Source organism: Bombus fervidus, chromosome 9 (assembly GCF_041682495.2).
Source record: "Bombus fervidus isolate BK054 chromosome 9, iyBomFerv1, whole genome shotgun sequence".
Lineage (NCBI taxonomy): Eukaryota > Metazoa > Arthropoda > Insecta > Hymenoptera > Apidae > Bombus > Bombus fervidus.
This window is the reverse complement of record NC_091525.1, coordinates 10,252,292-10,276,682: the sequence shown is the minus strand read 5'-3', so window position 1 is coordinate 10,276,682 and position 24,391 is coordinate 10,252,292. Positions and strand designations below refer to the sequence as shown.

The 24,391-nt window shown below is 38.1% G+C and overlaps 2 protein-coding genes across 3 annotated transcripts in view; both read left to right on the top strand.

The window, feature by feature from the left end:
• LOC139990710 (tubulin alpha-1 chain) overlaps positions 1 to 24,391 on the top strand; it is a 143,839-nt gene that overhangs the window by 114,685 nt on the left and 4,763 nt on the right. The window lies entirely within an intron of this gene.
• Ics (ras suppressor protein 1) lies at positions 22,051 to 24,318 on the top strand. Of its 2 annotated transcripts, none has more exons than XM_072010174.1 (8): positions 22,051 to 22,292; positions 22,851 to 22,901; positions 22,975 to 23,095; positions 23,155 to 23,273; positions 23,341 to 23,423; positions 23,507 to 23,621; positions 23,710 to 23,842; positions 23,910 to 24,318. In XM_072010174.1, the coding sequence occupies exons 1-8, from the start codon at positions 22,148 to 22,150 to the stop codon at positions 23,992 to 23,994; spliced, it is 852 nt and encodes a 283-aa protein (XP_071866275.1). In that variant the 5' UTR covers positions 22,051 to 22,147; the 3' UTR covers positions 23,995 to 24,318. The 2 variants fall into 2 exon arrangements, with proteins under 2 accessions (XP_071866275.1, XP_071866276.1); XM_072010175.1 differs by having other exon boundaries at positions 22,279 to 22,382.

The window sequence follows — 24,391 nt, the reverse complement described above, 5'->3', positions numbered from 1 at the left end:
TTGTGAAACATGATGAAAAATCAGAGTAAAAAGTTCAAGTGATTTAGTCAGGAAAATAAATCATAGTGAAAATTATAGTAACTGCTGAAAGATATCTTGATCGTACGTTTTTATAAACACTTGGCGTATTTTTTCGCGTTTCGAGAATGCAGCGTATCAGAAGCTGTTCGGTGGCGCCTTAGGGCGCCTTTTCACGCGCTCACGCACGCGCAACATGAGAGAAGGCAGCGAGGCACGCGTGCAACACGAGCAACGAGATAATGGGGCGTAACCGAAGCGGCATTGCCTCGCGGTGAAAGTTAGCGCCGTGACGTTAATTAAGGAGCGCCTTAGCGTTCTGGAATTAGGAGTCGAGGGCCTGGTTACGGCGTTCATCCTTCCTTTTAGTTTATCGACGAAGAACCGGCTGTAAAAAGAGTTGTTTCTATCGATATCCAGCTCGATTAGGGATAACATGCAAGAATAGTTTTCTGGTACCGTCTGGATGACGTAAACCCCTTGTGTTTTCCACGTGTTCTCGGTCTCATGGCATAATCTTTGGCATTTCAAGAGGATATCGACGATGATTAACAAAATAATAAATCTTATTCAAAATCTAACGATTGTTGTTCGTAAGAGAAGCAGAAAAACGAAACGGTTGAAATAAAGAACCTCTTTCATTGAATCAATAAAAATTAACCATGAAAGCAGCGTGTACAAGACGACGAATCAACAGTCTCTTCAATAGCTTAGCGTTTCTTTCCTTTTTGTGAAAGTACTAGAAATATCAAGTTATACAGACGCTAGAAGAATATTTCAGTAACAAGAATGAATGCAACAGTGGCAGAATAAACTCATTATCGGAGTAGGATAAAACAAGCAATAATGAATATTATGTTAAAGATTAGTTAATGACGATGTCGTTTAAAACAATTAATCTCTTTACCTTCCAAGGAACAAAGACGGCAAGACTCGCCGCCGATCTAACAGATAAAATCAAAGATTCAACGAATTAAAAACTCAATTAAGAACGATGAATACATAATTTCAAGACTGGTAAAAGCAAAAGGTAAAGCGTTTCACGATGTTCGGTCGATCGAACAGCCGCGTAAAAAGTACCGAGCAGTGGCACTAATAAAATCGCAACAAAACGAGCCGAACTTCCGATAGATAAGACGCATAAATCAAGAGAGTAGCGGCAAAAAGGACGATGCGTCCCATTATATCGCGACGAGCATGCATCTTAATCCATTAGCTCCTATCATCCTGCCATTCGAGAGTAAAAAAGATACGAGAAACGGAACAAGCATGAACAAGATAAAAAAAAGATACAAAACAACAAGCAACGACATCCTCCTCGAGAAAGCTTATCTCCTAACACTGTGCCGAAATTCTGCGATTCCCTGTACCTTGAGACAGGCGAACCGACAGCCTCTGAATATATTAATTTCGAGAGCGTACGTCAGCTTGTTCGGTGTTCAGCCTGCGAGAAAAAGGTCAGACGAAGCGTGTCGCGTCGCAGACCAGGCGGATTCATTAATAATTGCTTCGTTCACGCTCGCGCCACGAACAGGTACACCGAGCTTGAAACACTCTTGTAGTTGAGGAAAGTGGAGTGAGATGAATTTAATTGCCCTTGTGTCGTACAAATTTTTTCAATACAATGTGAAAAGATGGAATATTTATTGATGTATTTAAACGACTCTCGGGGTGCAGTAGAGCTTCATTTGTTATTTGACTACTCGTTAAGCTAATCTGTTGTGTTGATCGCCGCAATCTAGACTTGCAACTTTCAACATTTACTTGCCGTGATTTGCAAAATTCCTTTAATGATACTATTTCATTTGCGTCGTTGCGATATTTATATCGTACAACGTTGCTATTCAACCACGAAGTTCGCTCACAGAACACTCGTATTTCCTCAAAATCCTCTAGCACGTCACGAACAAAGAGACACCATCCCCTCGCAGCAACTTTCCCTTAACGCAACACGACTTATCCGCGCGATGTACGTACGTCCGCTCTGGCGCACCCTTGTCTCTACAGACTTTCACATTCTGACTTGCTCGTGCACGAGGCCCATAAATTCTTATTAGCGATTAGCCCATCCGAAATGTAATAACGCCGTGCCACTGGATGTATCATTAGTCGATGATAGACGACGCGTTGCGCAATTAACAATTACCTGGCGAGTTGTGTTGCAGCCGTGAAACGAGATTCGCCGCGTTCGGTAATGTAAATTAACGGATTACGGCTCCGTGATCCTAAGGAAAAGTGAATCCGGTGATTGAAAGCGTTACTCAACGAGCGACCAATGAAAGTCTCTGGATGGTGAAGGGTTCGTTCATTGAATTTCGTTAGCGCACCTCGTTGGAATGTATTTTGTAGTCGAAACAGATTTAAGATTTACGATATGGTGTTATGATATGGATATCCATCATGTCCTGCAGTTGTCCTGTTAAGTTAATACGTGTTCTTAATATACGGGTAATTGAGCGTTTCGGTATCCTCGTGCATGGATATTAGGGTCTCCGATTCACGTGTACTCGGCTGCAGGCACGTGTCTATTAACATATTCATATATTTTAATTCCTGTACATTTTAATATACAGATAATTGAGTACGTAAGGACGTTTACTCGAATAATATGGTAAATGCGATGTGACAAAAATATCACTATACAAATTTACGAGTAATAGCTTAGGATTGAAGGACTTTAATAGGATTTAATTAAATAACCGTTTGTTTCGGTGTAATACGAATAACAGCGATTAGGAAGCCAAGTGCACGCGGATCTATTAAAAATTGCACGTATCAAGCTAGGAATTATATACCGCAGACATGTATTTAATCCTGCTACGTTCTCTCAAGTATTTTCCATTCAATCGTGCTTTCATCGTTAGAAAAACTTTTTAGTTTGGAGAAAGTATAGAAGAATCGTTTGGACGTGGGGTTTTCTTTAAAACATTTAAAGTGATTTCGTTGGAATTTTTGTAAAATGTCGGAAACATTTCTTCGTGGTAAAATAAGAACGAGATTGAAATAAAAATTCAAAATCCGTAGCAGGATTAGATACACATATGAGATAGAGACCTCTAATTTATACGATATTTTCGTTTTATCTCATTCGTAGAATATATCGTGAAGTTTATAGAAAAACCTATGGAACACCCTGTACATTCTAGTATACTTTCTAAAGCATTCGTATCTTAATAATTAGCAGAAATCAAACACGCTTGGCTACAACATTTATCATTCGCAATTAGCCTGTAACTCGACTAACTTAGTCTTGACATTTACTTAAAGCGAGGCTGGTATGAAATCACGGCATAAATCTCAAAATAAACGGGTATCGCGAGATGTGCAAGAAAATATAAAACAAATGTAAAGACTCGATCTCGGCGCTGTTATTAAATTAGATGGCATTAAGCGAATAATAATTACACGTAGCGACGAGTCGAACGTCTCACTTAAGTCGCCGCGAGTTTCAAACCGCGAGTTTCAAACCGTGATCCTTCTTCTCCTCGTGCGTGTAGTGTTTCGAAAGCTTCGATATCTCCCGAGGACGCAGGGGAAGAGAGAAATAATTATAAGCGCAGCGTTGCATTAATGTGCTTCGTCAAAGGCGACCGCCTGTATAACAAATCCGTTCTTGCGCAATTGACGCCAGTCCGCCCACTTTTTTACGTCATTTTGCCGCCATTCCACGCGACGCAAGTAGTCTAGATCAATATTCTACGCGACCATGAAATAGGACAGTTGAAAGTTATCCATGTTGTAGCTCTTTTTGCATGGCGTCGCTGTTTAGCAATAATGCTTGTGTTTTCTGGCTCACCTTACGCAATAACTAATAACCTATCGATAGACTATGGATTATTATGCAAAATTTGTACGAGTGTTTTTGAGAATATAGTAGCTACGAAATATATTTTATAGAAAGCTATTTTTTTAATAGCACGCGTATTCTGCGTGCAATTACACATTTTTAAAAGAAAGAAAGAAGAGCGAAGAGATCGATTCACCAATCGCTGAACCAACGAATGTACGTCATTTTGAACGAATTATTAATTAATAACTTACGAGAACAACATCAATCAAAAAGAGTTTTTCCTTATTCCACACCTTACTTGCCAAAGCAAAGGAGAAAAATAAGAACGGCCATCGAATATTCGTCTCGTCGATCCCTGATCAATTAAAAACTTTCACTGGCCGATTCGAAGGATCGTCTCACACAAGAGCGTCGTTTCCAAGAAGCCTCTCCCAATGAGAGTCCCGAGAGAAACTGCATGCTCCTGTTACGTCGTCGTCGCACCGAGATACTATAAGGTGCTGTTCCAACACGGCAAAAATACTACCTAAAGGAAACAGGAACATTGAGAAAAACCGTGGCAGGACGATATAATCGGTCGTTTCGGGGCTCGTCTCTTCTTATGCAGCGATGCGTTAACACGACATTTTGTATCGGGCACATTGAGATATCGAGAGGCAAGATTCGATCGCGTCTCTGGTTAGAAGGAATGGTTAATCAATCGGAAGTGATCGATGATGTCGAACGGGGGACGAGCAGCGTTTCGATTTGTGACGAGCAGGAAGGAAAGTTTTCGGACCCGATGCCGTACGAGCCTGCAACGATACGAAGGCGAAACGATTCCTTTCGTGCAGCGAACCGTTTAATTCGTTTCGCGTTCGGTATGCGCGTGTGACGCTTGAGCGCGGGCGCGCCAAACGGATACGCGTGTCCGCGGTAATTACAGGTTACGGGTAATTGTTAATTAAAACGCTGGAGCCGGGGGCGACGATGGAGCCAGGGATCAGTGGCGGAGATCGCGAACGTTTGCAAGCCTTCTACTCGTTCGTGGCGCCAGACCGTGTTATGGGACACGATGTTGATGATTAGACTGCAGATTTTTATGCATCTATGTATGGGAAGCTTAAAAATGCAGGAATGTGCAGAACGCGTATGCCATGCGAAAATATATAAAATATCGAAAGGAGAATGTTCGTTAGAATTTTTAACGGATGAATAAATCTTTATTGAGATTCTGTTCTTTGGTGTTTGAGAATATGGTATCGTTCATAAGCATCCGGAGATTTTAGTAGATTTTTTATGAAAGAATAATTGATAATTTTAATATTTATATATTAAATATATATATAATAATTTTATACTTGAATTTTAATGGAACAATGCGTTTTCCCCTTCTTCTTAAGTATTTATCTGTTTATTTATTTATTCATTTAAACAGAAAATAATAATAAACCTTTTGGTATGTAAGATAACAAATTAGGGGAATTTAATGTATATTATAATTAATATATATATAGATACACACACACACATATATATAGGTTAAAAGTATGAAAACGATAACAACTTAAAGTATACGTTCCAGCGAGTGTTTTCAGGAGACTAAGGTTTGCCCAAATAGATCTATCTTCTCATGAAAGGAGTTTGTATGATTTAGCGCACGATTGAAACAATTAAAATAACCATAAGTCGTGCGTTGTAGATTAGAATAGAACAAATTATTATTTCTAACAGATCGTGAAGGAACATAAAGAGAGAACTGGCAAATATAAAACAGGGAATGATACTCTTGATTATCTTACTTAGGAATAAGACGTCAAACATTACTCTCCTCTTGCTCAGTGTCTGTAAATTTAAGTTATTGGAAATTTTCATCATAATTAGGATAAATAGCGACATATCTTGACGACCATGTCTGGCTGCTAGCCTAAAGATCAGATAAAGTAGCCATATTCTAAAATTCATGTAAAATCAGTCCGATTAATTGACAATACAAAGAGTATAAGTATAGCAAAAGAAATGTGAAAAGTCTCTATGAATATTCCATCAATGACATCAAACCACCCGCTCTTCGCGCAATTTTCAATACACGAAGAGGCAGGAGGACCAGAAAGATCACAAATCTAGCAAGGACAAGAAACCGATTCATTTCTCGAATCTCACCTCGATTACGTCAAACCATGACTCTGATTTCGTTATACGGCTCGCATAAACGTATCACCAGCTGCGAATTTACTTTCATCGTTTCATTTGTTTCCTTTCGTAGCTTCTCGACTCACCGGTGGGAGTCAACGAAAGACAAGCTTGGCGATTGTTCGATTAATAGAGAAAGTTGTCCGAATAAGAAAAAAAAAATGGGATTGGTTAAAAGACAAAACGAAGATAAAAGGAAAGAAACGAGACAATTTAGCCGATCCTTTGTTCATGAAGCGCTCCTACGTTCGACTCCACGAACGATCTTGTTCGATTTCGGTTACGAATTCGTCAGCATCGGTAATAAACGATTCCCAGCCAAGAAAAGAAACCAATGTCGATTAATCGATCGATCGTTATAAGCGCCGAGATTTGCGTCCGTATTGTGCTTCTTGTAATTACTTTCACCGAGGATTGAGAGAATCTTAATCAGGATTCTGCTTTAGAGCGGTTCGAGAACGTATGTCGCATTCGATTTTTCAGACACAAAGCAATTAGGAAGTTGAACATGTGTCGTGGCCACCGGTTTAGATTGCCAGCATTGGCAAAAGTTATGTTAAAGATGTTCTCATGTAGAAGTTTTTGTGTTATTCGCTTGATTATTCGTTCGTCAAAGAGGAAGTCTGTAATTCAGACCTTGTTAAGATGATTTATTGCTAGCGAAATTTGTAGTAATTAGACGCAGTGCTGTGTAACGCGAAGGTTTATCCTCCAATTTCTACTTAGATTTGTCGTTTCTTAATTATCATGAATTTTTTAATTAGTTTTTTTTATTCCTCGCCGAAATAAGAAGCTGTAATTGACCGTAATTTCTCTCCCTCGTGAGAGTTTAACTTTATGCTTTTCGGTTTATATCGGGTGATGAAAACTTTGGTCAATTAAAACCTCTCCGTATTGAAAACGAATTAAATTGAAGCATTGATGTTTTTTTATATTAAAAAATAATTAAAAGACATTTTAATCTTGGCTCATAGATTCAGTGTATTAAGTGCGATGTAATTGAAAGATAGAAATAGAAAGTTGGTATAATTACGAACGACGACCTGAAAAATAATTGGAGGGAAGTTAGATGAATACTATAACTAAAAAAAAAATATTGATCAATCACGGGTTTTTGCGACGAAGAGTTAATGAACGTTGCGAAGATAAACGAGATTTTCGTTGCTTTTTACACTATGCCCGCCAATTTCTTTCATCAACGACGTCTAATTTAATATGAAGTTAGAGCTTGAAACAGAAAGGGAATCAATAATGCTGTCAGCTTCGAGGTATTGAAAGCCTGATGACCATCATTTTTTTGTACATTAGAGACACGTAGGTAATTAAAAATTAAAAAGAGATTGAGGTTTTTATTAAGGAACTTCGTTATTTCGATTAGTCGTCGCGCTTTCTTCTTAACAAATCAGAGTATGATACTCTTATATATGAAACACTCTGTTCAAGATGTTAGTAAATTTTACTCGCTATCAGTTCATTGAAGATTTTGATGGATTTTAAATCAAATTAATTTCATACAGTAACTTTTGCATACCTTTTATCACTCATTCTGTGTGTTATTTTAACAATACATACATGTCGATACATTTATATGCACCTTCCTATCCCAAGCAAATGATCCCAAATGTTACGTATCTAACTATTGAATATAAAGTAATTCTTGACGCAGACAATTAGCCATAAGAATATTTTTGCATTATTTATCGTCACGACACTTTAAATGGAATTTAATGCATAGTCCAAAAAGAGAAATTTTCAATACGAAACAATAACAAAATTAACATGCCGTTCCATTTGAGAAGATGACGAGTAGACTTTTCTCTGCAGAGAATTATTCCTCCGAAATATATTGCACCTACTGAACTGACTAACCTCATAAAATAATAATTAAAATCTGTTTGAAATGTCAGCAGAAAGATATTCGTCTGCGCGCGACATAGAGTGGAAAATTCCAGGAATTACTGAAATTCCGTAGTTTCCCAGAGGCGAAAAGAAACGTGGGTGAAACGAGGGGGCGACGCAGATGGCGTTTCCTCGACGCGCTCGAGAGAGAAAGGAAAGAAGAAAAACGGAGGCTAAGAAAGATAGATAGTCGAGCGAATAGGTGGAAAGAGAGAGGCGAGATAACTGGCGCCAGCGCTAATAATTTCATAGTAGGTAGCCGTTGCGAAGGCATGCGCACGGCCTCCTAATCGCTGCTATCGTTTAATCGCTCGAACGTATACGATCGACAGCCACGAGTATACCGCACCAGGAAACGTAGCGCAAAAACCGGCGCCAACAACGATCTATCTTCGAGATCGGTTTCGCGCGAAAAGTCGCGCGCCGTGCGTGACGCTCGTGCATTTCAAAACAATTTTCCGTATTAATATTTAATATCCACTCACACCTTCGACCTTGCGATTGAATTAAGATTTAAATTATAGGATTGACATTCTGAGTTTTCTAATTTCATTTAGAAACTTATTTCATGCGAATGATTAGAAACGTGCATTAATGTGATATTCGTGATGTCATAATTATATTATTAATGTATATTACGTATATACGCAGTATATTATGCAGTTATAGTGATCAATTATAGTGGTAAATCAACGGTAATAATTTATTGTCATTGGATTCTTTTAAACGAGTTTCACCTTCGATCTCGTTCATTTCAAATTAACTGCAACATTCTCAACTTATCTGTTTCATTAACTTATTACCTTTTGGAAAATACGAGTGTTTTGCAATGAATAGCTAAATCCTATTTTTCGATCTCTAAATTGTTATGCAAAACTCTCAGCTTATATATCAATTTTCCTATCTGCTGAAAAAATCAAACTTTCTGTAAGTTTTGACGGCATTAGTCTATATGGAGTATACATGGTAGTTTTTTAATTCAACGAATCTTTTCAATTCACATTCATCTTTACGTATATTTTCTTTCATAACAACGTTTTAGGCATTGTACTAAATTCGACCATTTTATTACGAGACTCGCGTAAATGTTTACGGGAAGTACACAGGCTGCATTTTTGTTTAGCGAGGTCAGTCATAAAATGAAGTTTAGACAGACCCTCTGACCACTGTGGTTGAATGAAAACTGCGTATCATCGTTCAAAAATAAAATCCAAGTCGCGAAATAACGTAGAACAGGCGTCGAATGCGTCAATTACGAGGATTTTCAAACTCCTGCCGCGTTAAACTGCGTAAATTAAATTTATGTTACTGCGTTAAACTGTATAATATAATCTACGTCGATACATCGAACGTGCTTTTATTTTCAATCGAAATTAACGTAAAACTTCTTTCCATGAGATAAAAGTAGTACATTAGTGTAGTAAGTATTAACTTTCTCATGAAAACAACATTCTTTTTATATTGTATAAAATAATTCTCGTGTTAATGACAAGTTTATTAAGCAAACTGTAAACTCTGAATGCCATTAAGACGTTAACCTGCAATAATAAATTGCATAAATATGTATTCTAATTTTACGACTTACGTTCGATACAAAGTAGAAACCGGACAAATTTATGAAACAACTTAATCCAATTCCAAACTACAATCAATTTATATCTCCCTAATAAACATCCGAGCTAATCAATCAACCAAACCAAACTCCATAAAATACCACGAACAACGAAACAAAACGAGGCATGAATCGTAAACGCGCGTGTTTGCAGATTCTCGTGCCTTCTCTCGAGTCCTCTCGCGTCTTCTAGCGATCGCGATTCGTCCCCGCAAGGAATCGTCAACTATAATTAACATACTTTTTTGCATGCTGCCCACGGGAGCCGGTTTGCCGTGAAAAAAATCACGGTAATTAAATTACCGAATAAAACATCCGCATCTTCTCTCCTCCTCGCGAAAAAAGAGCGCAAATCGAGCGCACCAAGTCAGGCTGCAAGACGTGTCACGCGAACAGCGGAGAGGGGCCAATAAAATCACACGTCGATTCCTCCTGCTCCACATAACGAAAGCCCTCGTTTTGCTCGTTTGCTCGTATGATAGCAACGGACGTTTCTGAAAAGACGAAAAAAAAAAAAAAATTAAAAGGAAAGGAAAAAAAATCGATCATTCGCTTTACACGCCGCCGTACGATTCCCGCGAAACTAGGATGACGACGAAGCGGAATCGTGATCGCCTGTAATTGGAATGCCATCCGGGCGGCGGCGGTCGATTGATGAACGACGAACGGACCGGCTGTGGATAGTTATCGTGCATCTTCCTCGCGAGCGTAGACGCGAACTTGCACGCAGGAACGCGTGTACGGACCGAGTGCAGAACCGGGCGAACGCTGCTCAGCCTACAGGATCGTTCAATAACGGTGTTTGTACCGTGCAACGCTGGAAAGAAGTCATCCGTATAGATAGAATATTTAGCGATTGATTTAAATTTCTTTCTCTGTATAATTTTCATATTCTGTAGTGATTTACAAAACACGTTTCGGATACACGCGTTTCTATGTGTGAGTCAAAGCCATATTAGATGGTGGATGACACGACCAGTCCAATTAGGTTCACGAAGATCCATGATCTACACGCACGCGTGATAATTAGATACTATTAAGTCGATTAGAAAGTGAATATGGACTTTTGCGACTGCGATGCGGTACAAAAGCAATGTTATTTGTACTTTTGCAGTAGCGTTGACAATTTTCTAAGTATTCTGCAGATATAGTAGAAAAGAATTTCGTTGAGAATTGTTCTTGTTCAGAATTTACGATAGAATAGCGTACAAGTGGAAGAGGAAAGAAGTAATTGTTTTTGCAAGTAAAGCTGATTCAAAAGTAACGTGTTTCAATTCAATAGGATTGATTCATTTTGTTACGAACTTTCAAACTAAAAAGTGTACTGTGCAGAAATAGCGATGCTGGAAATTTTTGTTAATTCTACCAATCTTAAAGACAAAAGTTTCATGTAAAATCACATGGGGAAACATACGAAAGCAGGAACGAAACTATAACATTATAGAAAAATAGTGATCGTTTGTTTCTTTTTTTTTTTAATTTTATTTTACACGATAATAATAGACTTCTTAGGTTTTTATATTTTCTTAAATTTGTATGCTGCATAGTCTACGAACATAGTGTAATGAGTAACACATGTACATATCAGTAAATATACAGTGACGCGCAAGGAGAGTGTGTTACAACGTTGTCATTACTATGTTACAGCTTCTTCCGCTATTAAAAGGAAAGTTTTATGCGTGATCCTGCGTAAGTTCACAGACAGGAAAGCGTATAAACGCGACAAGAACAGCGCCGAGCGTTTATACAGGAGAAACTACAGCGCCCTCCAAAACGAAGGTCTGAAATCTAAATTCTTCCATTTTCTTGTAATTTTTCTCGCTATTAGTGGACAGTTTTCAGTGGATGTATCCACTAAACACTGATGCAGCTACCACACTACAGACTACAGATACTAAAACTACAGCAATTCAGACGTGTGAAAATAGAATGCACAAGAATAAGTGAGATTATGGGAAAAACCAAACGATCTCTTATCCTTACTTTGTTATGGCCCTTTCCGCTATTACGAGCAAGTTTTGCTTTGATTCTGCCTAAATCCGTCTGCAGAAAAGCATACAAACGTGACAAGAAGAACAACGTACGAACGAACGTTTACGGACCTATAGAGCCTTTCAAAAACAATATCTCCGTGTGTAATAATGTATTTTCTTAAATCCGCGCGAGGTTATACGCGAACTATACGATCATATATATAAATTACAGGGAATGAAACGCAAATTACCAAAATTAAAGGCAAGATACAAAGAAGGAACGAAAGTTAAGGCAAAAGGGAAAAAGGGAGGTTAGCTTCCGTGGGAAAAATAATATCTCACGGTGTCCCGATTTCCTGAAACCTTCGCGAGTGTATTCACAAGTCACACCGACGAGAATTATAGAGAACGAAATTAAGTTTAGCGCAACGGGGTTAAAATTCGAACAAAAGACAAGCGACGAAGCGAAAAGAAGGAAAGAAGGTTAGTTTGGGTGGCAGCGCGCGCAAGGCCGACCGCAAAGAACGGTGAGGGGAGGGGACGTTGGATGCACGCGCAAAATAAACGCGGTCTCGCGATCGTATAAATAAAAGCGCGGTGGCGCGCGTGCAGCGGAGATCTCTTGCTGGCGCGCGCGTACGCCCGGTGTGTCGCTTTGGAATCCAGTTTGCCGGCAGTTTTTGCAAAACTCCCGGCGGCGTGCACGTCCGGAGCACTGATTCCTGGACAACGTGACGCAATTATGCAACGTGCCACTCTTCGCCTCTCTTCTCTGCGTTCCTCCGTCACCGTTCGATACCATCGCTGACCTTGAGGCCCTCCGAACACCAGGCTGCCTCTTCTAGGTGGCCTTGCCCGGTTCATGCGACCACTCGCCGCATCACGACGCGACCCTGGCCTCGGTCTTAGCCTCTAAGCGCCTGCTATATGGCTGGTTATTGAAATAAATCGGCATAACGCCTCGTTCCCGCCCCCTTTATTCCGATTTCGTCGTATAAAACGATCTTACCGTGCCTTCGAGTGAAACGGCGCATCATTCTACCAGGGGATTAAAAGAACGAACGCAACCAGGGGATAAACGCAGCGTGGAATTCGGCATTTATCCGGTATTTACGCTTCGTACACCGATAACATACGTAACAGTTCGGTGTGCGGATTTCTCGGACACACTAACGGGCCAAACAAGCTAATTTAATCGATCGTCCAAACGCTCGAAGGGTTGTTAAGAACGAGACATTATTATCAACGCGAGACGCGTCGTGCAGGCTCGCGGATTTTTCGACTTATTATTAGCTGACGCGGCGGAATGCTCATCCGCCTTGGACCCCACTCGCTGGTAGGATTCTTTGAGAGGCGTTTTTCTTGTTGGCAATGGCGTCGTAGACACGGCGGATATTATTAAATGCAATTTAGTGAGTCGTTCTTGTACATTGTTGGCGCTTACTTTGGATTATGGCTTGTTTTGTGCCGCACAGTGTCGGAATTAGCTGTTTCTGCATCGTTTGACTAAGAGTCGGGGAAATGCGTACTAAACTGTTTCGTTTGCAGATGTGGAATATGGTTTATGCATAAGATATTTCGTTTAACCTTGGTCACAGTTGATATCTTTGTTACTTTCGCAACTTGGAGGAATAATTAAACATAGTGATTAAACGTATTCTTGGGTTTTTGAAGACAATATTATAATTAACGAGTTGATACTGTTGTCATTCTTTTTGATTGAAATTGAACAATATATTTGCTTAGGATCTTTCAATCGTTACGCTTTTACGCAATATTTCCCCATTTTTCTATTGTCTTGCCACGTAACTAGCTTTACACACGCAGAAGCGAAGTATAGATTATGTAAAAACACAATCTCACATCGTTAAATAATCACGCTACTAGGAACACAATAAAATTCTACAATAATCGAAACTATAACAATAATTGGAAATATACGCCGATAAGTTTTTCCATTAAAAAATCTCGATATTTTCACAATATCGAAATAGCTGTTAAAAACGATTGAATAATCGGAACTTACGCAAAAAGCCATTAATCATTCGTCGATCAACACATTTGCTACGGCTATTCGCGTGTCTCCAGGCAAAAGTTATCCTGTCGTTCGTAGCTGAAATTTAAATCTTATTTATGGTGTCAGGTGTTACTAAAGATATTATTTGATTTTTTAACTGGTATAGTTCATTTACAACGGACGCCTAATCGGAAGGTACGCGCACGGCAGAAATATCCGCGGTATTGCCAACAGCAAGGCGCGTTTCCATGCAGCAAACGCAATACAGCCGCGCGTTCGACTGCATTGTATGTTAAAGTGTTAATGTATAGCATTACGTGCAAATTACAGGTGGCTCGACACGAATCATGAATCTAGAACTGTTAATTTACATGCTGCATGAAGTATCGATCTTGTCGCGGATAGTGGTTAACTGGATTACCTAATGCGATTTTCATTTCTTTTTCCCAGCAATCGATCGTTTAGCATCTTGCGTGAATAACGTAACTTCTTTCACGATCTTTTTCCGGTTTTCTTTTCATTGCAGCCTTTTTTCGAATAACAGGGAAATGTTAAGAATATGTTGCAGTTTCTACTGACATTGTTTATGAACTTTGTTCAATAATTATAGGCTAACATAATAAGGTTAATGTATGGTAACGTTTGAATGAGAATAAAAATCGATAACAAAATTTTACTACGATTTTAAAACATAGTTCTTCATAATACGGTAGTTAGAAAAAGGATTGGCACACGCTCTTATTTTCCAACGAGTTTTAGAATCTTTTTTTAATCGGATTCTACGTTTCACTTTCACAGTATCAAATTTTCGTAGTTATGTGCAGGTACCACTAAATGATACGAAATGTGATATACTTAAGTCTAATTAATCACCATGTAAATGTTACATTAAATACATTGATGTAGAAATACTTTTTATGCTACTAATAATATCATAATTACATATTCGACATATTATAATTAAGAACGTAAAGCATTGTAACATCGTAAGTAGTACGAAACGTGAGTTAAGGAAACTTGAGAGAATGTAAATTCTCCGACAAGATATGGTAAATTAATAAACCCTAAATTAATAAAGCTGTTCCATCGCGTAGACTTGTAAAATCATGAAACACGCGATTGGTTACTCGCATAACTATTTATGCATCGTATAAATACACAACAAATAAAATTTAATCTTGCTAACTGTACATAAGTATGCAATCGCCATTGTATTAATTTCGACCGACAGAAATTTGCTTAATTGAGTTTTAACTGAAATTTTGTTTTAATAAATGTTCTTTATACGCAACGCGGATATATCGAGAAAATGATGGTAGCTGGTTTGGCGAATCTATACTTCCTGTGCGGTTACCAAGAGATCTGGCATGAGCCAGCAGAGTGGACCTGTCGCCAACGTTAATAAGGCGCCGATATGACGCCAGCGTGCGATTTAAAACACCATTTTCGTGGCACAGGCCGTTATGAGATACCGGTATACCGGCCGATCCAGACACAGGCAGCTTCTGTTTTCGGCAATGAGGATGTCAGACAAGTTACGACACGGCCAGCAGGTGTTACGACCGGACAGCCAGTTCAGGAGGCTCAGATATTTCCTCCTTTTTCCTCTCTATCTCTCTTCCTCGTTCGTTTCGTCATTTTTCATTTTCCTTTGATCCGGTTGTAACCAGTCGACCGAACGTGGCTACTGTTTAACTTTTGTCGCGTGTATCGGCGATCACTGATTGCCTTTTCGATTCCAGTTACGTTGCTACCATCGAGGGAGGACGCGTGACGACGATCGAATCAAAAATAAACGTCGCTGTTATCTTTTTAGAAGCATGATTACAATTTTTAGCAATTTTATTTACTTCGATCGAAGTTGTTCTACTATTTGGACAGTTGGAATAGTAAATCGGTAATAAACCGTATATATGTATGATATTTCAGATTTAATCAGTGGAAAATGGTACTATTTTAAAAGACTTAACAGGATTTGGATATCTGGGTCAATTAGATACATCTTGATACCTTGAATTTAGCACTGCTATAAGTAGTTATGGACGTAAATCAAGAGTGTAGATAGTGTCAACACTGGAATCTTAGATACAATCATTTTGATTATTCTTGTTTCTTTCTTCCTTATTAATTTTTGTGGCTTTGAGTCTCAGGACTTTGATGTTTAATAATCATATTTTTATTGTAATATTATACGTATGATCCTTCATATTGTAATAAAAATGAATACTAACATTGTCAAGAACACCTTTCTGTACATTCTTAACAATTACAAAGATAAAATATCTAAATCTACTATTGTAGTTCCAGTAATACAGATAGTGCTTATTAATTTCTCAATGTATTATTCAAGCTGGTTCTCCTTTAAACAGAATCCCATTTACAACATCAATCTGTCCATTCCCAAACGACCAGCAAAAATTATTTCCTTCTCAGCTCGCCACTGAAACGTTGAACGTATCGATTTAATAAAACCTAAACTTGTTACCCAGCCGCCAATTTCCACGTTTCCATAATTCCGTATTCATACAGAAATACGCACCAACCGATCATCTGATGCCAATAGACACCATACATACACACGCAATACCTTCGCTCTTTTATTCTACAGAGAACATATAAAAAGAATGCTCCTTGCACAATCAGCGACGTCTCTTTTGCAGAAACTCGAACAGTGCCAGGGTGTACGGACGCTCGCGACTACCAAGTGCATTCTGATACGCGAGGGAAGGCGGAGGAGGCGGCGGAATGGCTAGGATCTCTCTGCGGTCTGCTACATCTATTTATAGCGTACGCCATGCTAATGCATGTGCGCCTATGCACCACGCTAACACCACGTCCCAAGCATAACGGGCTTTTACATGCTGCACTGGATATTCCACGTGGACTCCCCTCCTACGTCGCAGCGCTGCCCCTTTCTCTAAGGATCGCCTGTTTCTCGTGGGCTCTGCCGCCGTTGTCCGCGGAGGTCTCATCCCGGCCATACACGCGTGCGAACGCACGTGCGCCTGTCTCGAAGAGGAACGCACCCAGAGAGCCCGCGTTCTTCGAGATTTATGCATGGGCGCAGGTCCCCCTGTGTAAAAGACGAGCTCACGCGCGCGTAGGCTTTTCCGGTCACGCTGCGGTCAACCTGACTCTTAAAATGCTGTTGAACTCGATTTTTATTGATCCTCTTCACTTCGTCCAGTTCCAAGTATTCTTTTACACGTGACGAAATAGAGCTGTGACTGAGAGACCTCTTGCGCGATGATTTACCGAATAATTGTATTTTTGTGGATCAGGTGAGTGGCAGATAGTAGATGACGAAGATTGTTAGGATCTTACGCGATTCTTTTTTTTTTTTTTATTTTACATCGAATAGTGGAAGTAGGATAAACGTAGAATAGGTACGTAATTTTGGTTGATCTATCGTTAAACTTGTTACAATGACAATTTATTCGCGCCATAAGTTCAGCAAGAAGGCACAGGCGAGTTAATGATCTCCGGAGTCGGTTATTGCAGCTTTTGGTATAGAATGTCGTGAACAATAGTTTGAATCAATGCAATGTATTTACATGCCTATTGTACGCTTGGTGAAAATCAAACACTTGCTAAGAATTACACGAGTAAAGGACGAATTAATTGACTAAAAAGCCATGCTGTTTCACAAGATACGCAACTATGATGGAAGATAAATGTGGGATATAAATTCACCATAACAAAGAATCATTGATTTTTATTTTAACAGAATTCAATAAACGATAAAAGATCCTTCGTTTCACAGAACTATGCGAAGAACTATATACAATAATTTCCTCGTCGTGTTGTATCAAAGTTATAGAGCTTAAAGCAACAAGTTGTTGAAAATAATCAGATTAAAACTGGTACCAAAGGTACACCATAAATCTCATTGATACTTACTACCAACCTTAACCGCGATCAACCAACTTTTTAATTTCTACATCGACTTACTGTTTCGTTCTTCGTCTTTCAAGTTAGGTAGCTCCCCAGAACAAGAGGAACAAGACACACCGAGCGAATTAACTTTCAGTCTTAGTCGGCTGATAAACGGCCTCATATGGGATATCTAAATATCGCAAAGGCTCTAAAAGTCCTGCGCAACCCCGAGCGCGAAATTTACGTTCGATTCGCATCCATCGCGGGCGAATATAAGTGTCGAGGCGCTACGTCTTCTGTACACCTCGGGCGTTATAACTTCGGCAGTTGTTACTTATAAATTATCATCGCAACAGTTATAACTCATAGATCGTACGACGCCTTATAACTTATAGTCGCGGCAGTACAAGTTATAAACGCGGTGCATGTAATTTATATGTTACGTGCTGCCGATGTTATAAAACGTCCGACCGACCAACAAACAGTATTATTCGATACAAGATTATAATATGCGTCCGACAATCGCCCAACGTTCATTTCTTTCCATTGCAACGATCTCGAAGATGCATTTATATCGACGCTCGTGTCATTTTGCATTTGCGTCTCCACCCGATCGTGCCGAATAAATCGATGCGCGCATCTTTCTGCGCATAGCGGGTCATGTGACATTCACTTCGAAAAGAAATTGCCGCTTGATCTTCTCGAACTTTGATTGGTTCGTGCTTTGATTAAAATGTAAAAAGTAATCGTTGACAAATGACGGATTTCGATAATAGTTCTTTGTATATTTTCGTTAAGTAATTTTACTCGCATCGTAAAATTTAGGGAATGAACATAAAATATAGTAGGGGACGAAGGAAAGTTTACCTAACCTATGTAACTGATACAGAAAGTAGCAGAATTTTATGAAACAGACTGTACATTTGATAAGAACAAATGAACAAATATAATATGCATACGTTTCAGAATAATCGACTGTTGGCATATGGTGAAAAATATTTAATACAAAAATTACCAATATGCGCATATACGCAAATAAATCACTTGGCAAACTAAACTTTCTTTCGTCTACTACTGCAAATCGTTTATCTATCGTGCAAAAATAAAAATTGCTTCCTGTTACTATGCCAGGAAATTAAAATGTTTTCAGAGCAATAACGGAGAAACTTTAGAAGCCTGATCGACCCGGAGGAAATTAATAAACGCTATCCGCCACTATAAAAGCTCCTTCAGTGCCATGATCGTGTGGATGATTTCCGCCATTACGGATATAACAGAAAGAAATGTCGCGACGTTTAATCGACCGATTCGAACGTTTTTCACGGAATATGAAACGAGATTTGCTTTTTCAGACAACGATGACGGTAAATTAACCGATAACGTAGCTTGGTACTGATTGCTGGATAGCAATGATGGATGCAGGAGGGGCATCCCTCGAACAGCTCTGTCCTTTACGCTGTACGCCAAGGTCGGTAACCTCAGGACGCCCTCGGGTACTCTTTGGCGCCACACTCTTCGTACTTTTAGCGCGGACGAGGTACAAGTCGACTTACCGCGTTGTCCTGCCCTGTTGGTAGTGATGGGTTGTCAAGCACTTCCAATCGCATCGGATACGTGCGTGTGGCGAACAATTCGAAACACTTCGAACAGGATTCGATACGCTGAAACTCCTGAAAGTCTTGGAAGTCTTGGAAATCTTAAAAGGCATAGAAGTCTTGGAAATCTTATAGATCATAGAAATCTTGTAAGTCTTGGAAATCTTGACAATGTTGAATGTCTTGAAAGTCTCGTAAGTCTTGGAAATTTTGCAGATCTTAGAAGTCTTGCAAGTTTTGGAAATCTGAAAAATCTTGAAAGTCTTGCAAGTCTTGGAAAACCTAAAGATCTTGAAAGCCTTGTAAGTCTTGTAAATCTTGTAAGTCCTAGGAATCTTAAAAGTCTTGTAAATCTTGTAAATCTCAAAAGTCTTGAAGGTCCTGATTATCCCGATAAATTTTTTGAAAGCTTGACGTGTAGTCAAAATTTTTACAAGCATTTTAAATTCTTTAATCCAAACAGTATGTATCATTGACGTTAAATATTAAAGAGAATTTATTGAGAAAATTTAAGATACCGGAGAGGCGGACAACTTTCCAAACTTTCAGTGAAGTGAATCGAATTTTAAAAGTCTTGAAAAGCATCGATTCGTCTCGAGACTGAGTTTCCAATACCCATCACTGCCTTTTATCGCTGCCATCGCTTTGTTAACAAACAAAACACCGCGTGCTGGCCTCGAAGGAGCGTCGCGATTCTTCTGGGTTAGAATCCTTCGGGGAAGGAGCTGCCTAGGATTTATACGAGGGAGGTTGAAGGAATACACGCCGATGGTAATCGATGTATACGATCTCGAGGAGAACGTCGATTATACCTGGCGATCGAAGTAATTTGATTAATTTTCCAGTTGTTAGGTTAAGTATTATCGCTGCTGATATTTTCGCGTGATTAATGTCGGTATTGTTGAAGTTGACTCGTGATGAGGTTAGATTCGCGATAATTCGAACGATGCGCGATTTTTGTCGATCGAGAATGATTTAGGTGGGAAAAAGGTGCAATGCGCTTTAGGAACAGAGGATGAATAATAGCCAGGATAGTTAAATTAAAGTTTGGAAAGATATTTATGAAGATATTTTTATAGCGTGTGGAATACTACGAGGAAGAGATGGAAATCTTATAATTGGGTTTTGATATTTATGCTTTATGTAAGTATCTATTAAATTACTGTCACGGTTTCCTTACAGTACGTGACGAAAGTATCTTTCTAACGTATTAAAAATATACTGGCGGCCGTAAATCGGACGTATAGCGTATGCTTTCTAAACAACGTTTATATTTTTATCGAATATAAACGATTATATTCCGTATATTCGAATTACCATATATTCGAGAATTATGCGTGGATTAGCGTTCACCAGTTTTCTTCACGTTTTAAACACGCAGCATCCTATTTACAGTTTACGACAAATAGAAATAAAAACAATTTTAATACCGAAGAATCTCGTAAACGTCTTTACGGCTATAACTTCATCCGTCAGAATTATTTCGTAGATTCTCCGACATACAACGAATAAGAATTAAAAATATCAATTGTTCTTAATTTTTTAAGCTCAGTCAAAAGCAAGTATAGTAAAAGTAAATAGGGCGTACGAGTAATAAATAAAATAAATTTGTAACGCAAGAAGAAAATATTATTTCGAATGAAATATTTCATAGAAAAATGAAAAAAAAAAAAAACGCTTTCGAGAAAATATTTCAGTCTCCTTGTGTGCTTAAAATATGCAGATATGGGCATATGAGGAAAATGAATCGGTGTCAATCAACAGCCGGAAGGTGTGTGTCTTCGGTCCTTGATCTCGTTCCCTTTAAGAGCCGCGAGTAAAACTCATTTTCTGCTGTTCTTATTTATCATTAATATCACTGAACGCACATCGCTGTTCCACTGAAACCCATCTTGGAATGCGAGCCGCTCCGATTTCAACCGCAGTTCGACCGGGCAAAAATTCTTAACATTGCTGAAACCGGCCGATGAGGTTATCGCATCATTCGCTCGATACCGGTCGGTAATTACGAGACGCAATTACATAAACCGCCTTTTTATCTTCGTTAATTAGTTACACACGCGTACGACGCTGCATTATGTATATCGCCGATTAATGCTTCGTTACTGCTCGCTAATCGTGCTAATCGTTTCGATTATGATCTGTCGGTAATTATTCGGAATTGCATTGCCTCCCTTCTATACGACATAAAACGTATCTACGTTCTCTGCATTTACGTAGGTAAGATGTTAGGTTTCATGGGTTTCACGGATAGGTATGAATGTATTATGGGATTAAGTTAGTGCGTAGATCCTCAAAGAAGATTGAATTCGTGTCGCCATCTGTAGATGGATCAGTAACTTGGGTGGAAACGCTCCTTGGGTTAGAATTGTATATGAAAACCCATAGTAGGATAGTTCTGTTAAAATATGTATTTAATAAACTATTGTGAAATATAAGAATTCACTATGTTTCCGATATAAACTTAATTTTATAATTTTTTAAAAAATTCAGTAATTTTTATATATTTTATATTTTATGTGTAATTTATAATACGTTACAAGTACGCGAAGCTTTTGCCAGCTAACAACGTAAAGCTTTTATTTCGCGAATAAACTTAATCATTCCGATTCCACAAAATTAAACGAAAAGTTAAATCGCAGTAAATATACAGTGTATAATTCATTACAGAATATGAAATTTACCAGGATATGACAAACAACTTTGAAGTCTCAAAACATATGTACGTACGTATCTTACAATCCTAAAAAGACATAAATTTACAATATTTTGATTCCGCCACGTGACCGATGCAAGTGAAGCACTTTCATACGAAAATAACGATCAAAAATTTATAATTGCTCGATGTACAGTACAGCGTTTTGTCTCCCGTTTTCGAATCGCCACTAAGCGCCTGTTTTCTGCCAGCTATGTGCACCTTGGTACGAATGCACGTCTTCTGCGTCCGCTGTGCGATTGCATATTCCTCCCAACAGAAGCATTGGTGAAAGAAATGTTCATATAGTTCTGTCGTTTGACCGCTAGAGGCGGTAATTCGTGGTGCGTGCTTTTGACTGAATTTCTCCCATCATCAGCGATCTCCCTACTCATCTCTGATAAAATGAAGTCAGTGAGTCGTGTCGTGTGTCAAGTTGCGAGAGGTTGCGCGCATGTTTATTTAAAGCTTACTGACGTGTGTGTAGAATTGCGCGCGCAATGAATCAGGCACCAGTGTCGTGTATTCCAGCGGGGAAGATGTCAAAAGCGAAGAAGGTGCTCGATGAGGCCCGCGAGATCCAGAATCCGGAGTTGGATCTCGCGGATAAGAGTATCTCGACGTTCGAGGAGATGCCAGGATTGCGTGAGTCTACCATATCTTCGTGGGTCTCGTTCCGTTGGCCAAATTAGGCAACTTGTCCTGACTGGTTTTTGGAGCGGATGGAAATCCGAGGTGGCCATTTGTTGCTTGTCCACGCTGTGGGCGTGTCCACGCATGCGCGGGCAAAGGCTTTGAAAGATAATACTTTAAAAATTTGGAACATTGTTAACAAAAATAATTTTTCTTTGTGAATTCTTTCATTTTTAAATTAACATAAATGTTTGCAGTATCATTATTGATATTATTATTGAGTATATTCATATTATTTTATTAACTATATTTTATTTATCGTTTTGAAACACATTTTTAAGTTTCAAATGTTTGAAATGATTGTTTTGTTAACAGGAGTGATGTTTCTTTTTAATTTCTAAATTAATATGAATATCCACTCAATGGCTGTTGATCATATTATCAATTTAATAATAATTTTAATTAAATTAATAATAATTTAATGATATTAGTTCATTTGGCAATTTGGAACACATATACTTAAGCTTTAAATGTTTATGATTGCAGTCTAAGATATTTTTTCTGTTTCAGTTAATATGATTAATATTACAAGGTTGACTTTGAGTCACAATAAAATTCAAGGTAGATTTACAAATATTTTTACACTTATTTATAACAAATTATATCTCTTACTTATATTGTTTCCTTTATACAGCTGTACCACCAGGTCTTGCTAATCTAGTCAATTTGGAGATATTGAATCTGTTTAATAATCATATTACTGAGCTTCCAATTTCATTGTCACAAATGCCAAAGCTACGGATTCTTAATGTAGGGTAAGTTCTTTACTTGAATTATCGTTAATTTACAACATTTTATTTAAATACGTTTACAGGATGAACAGATTAGATGTGCTTCCACGTGGATTTGGTGCTTTTCCAGTATTAGAAGTCTTAGATTTAACTTATAATAATCTGAGCGAGAAGAATTTACCAGGAAATTTTTTTATGATGGGTTAGTAACATTTTAATGTTTTAAGATTATATTTAATTATACATTCAAAGAATACCTCTTTTTACAGAAACCTTAAGAGCACTGTATTTAGCTGATAATGATTTTGAGTATCTACCTCCTGAAATTGGGCAATTAAAAAATTTACAAATCGTAAGTAATAACATGTTCTTGTATTAAAATCTGATTCTGTTCCTCTTATTTATTCCTAGCATTTAATTGTGTTTCTATTGCAGCTTGTATTGAGGGAAAATGATCTAGTAGAATTACCAAAAGAAATCGGCGAATTAACACGACTCAGGGAATTACATATCCAAGGGAATCGATTAACGGTTTTACCTCCTGAAATAGGTATGTATACTCATGTAAAATAAAATTAACTTCTTTTTAAAAAAGAATGGATTCAATAAAAAAAAATAATCTAAATTTAATAATTTAGGAAATCTGGATTTAGTAAGTAATAAAGCAGTATTTAGAATGGAGTTTAATCCGTGGGTTATACCAATAGGTGATCAACTACAAGTTGGCATTTCTCATGTTATGGATTACATACGTTCTGAAACATATAGATAGTATGTATTATCTACTTATTTTAAACGTAAGCGCTTATTGGGGTATCTTATAATCGTTTCTTTCCAGTGTATATAGTCGACACCAAAGCGCCAAAGGACCGCCACCGCCAATAGAAAACGACAAGAGTAAGAAAATATCCCGTGTTCGTTAAAACGGAACAGAAAATGGTTAACTAACACCATCAAAAATATTTCTAAACTAATATAACTTCTTTTAATTCGCTCACTGCCAAGAATCTCGTAGCTTAACATATTTGCAATCTAAAAGGTGCCTTAACGATTAATACAGAAATAGATGTCACACATTTCAATTTTGCAACCTGTGACACATGTACAACATTAATTATATATTATATGTATAATTTACTGTTATACTATTCAAATTTAATGATTAATATGTAATAAATGCTATTTTTATAATAATTAAATAATAAATATAATTTGAATAAATAAACAATACTTTATATAGAATGAAACTTGGGAGTGTTTCCTTGTAGCAGTTTTGATTTTCATTTATGACACTACCTGTCTCTTTCTCCAAATTAAATG

Bases quoted from the DNA above. Each gene is read 5' to 3' on its own strand.
- Ics (XM_072010174.1), top strand. From the start codon at position 22,148: ATGAATCAGGCACCAGTGTCGTGTATTCCAGCGGGGAAGATGTCAAAA. The intron at 22,902-22,974 runs GTAGATTTACAA...TCCTTTATACAG, and splicing joins GAGTCACAATAAAATTCAAG to CTGTACCACCAGGTCTTGCT. The intron at 23,096-23,154 runs GTAAGTTCTTTA...ATACGTTTACAG, and splicing joins CTACGGATTCTTAATGTAGG to GATGAACAGATTAGATGTGC.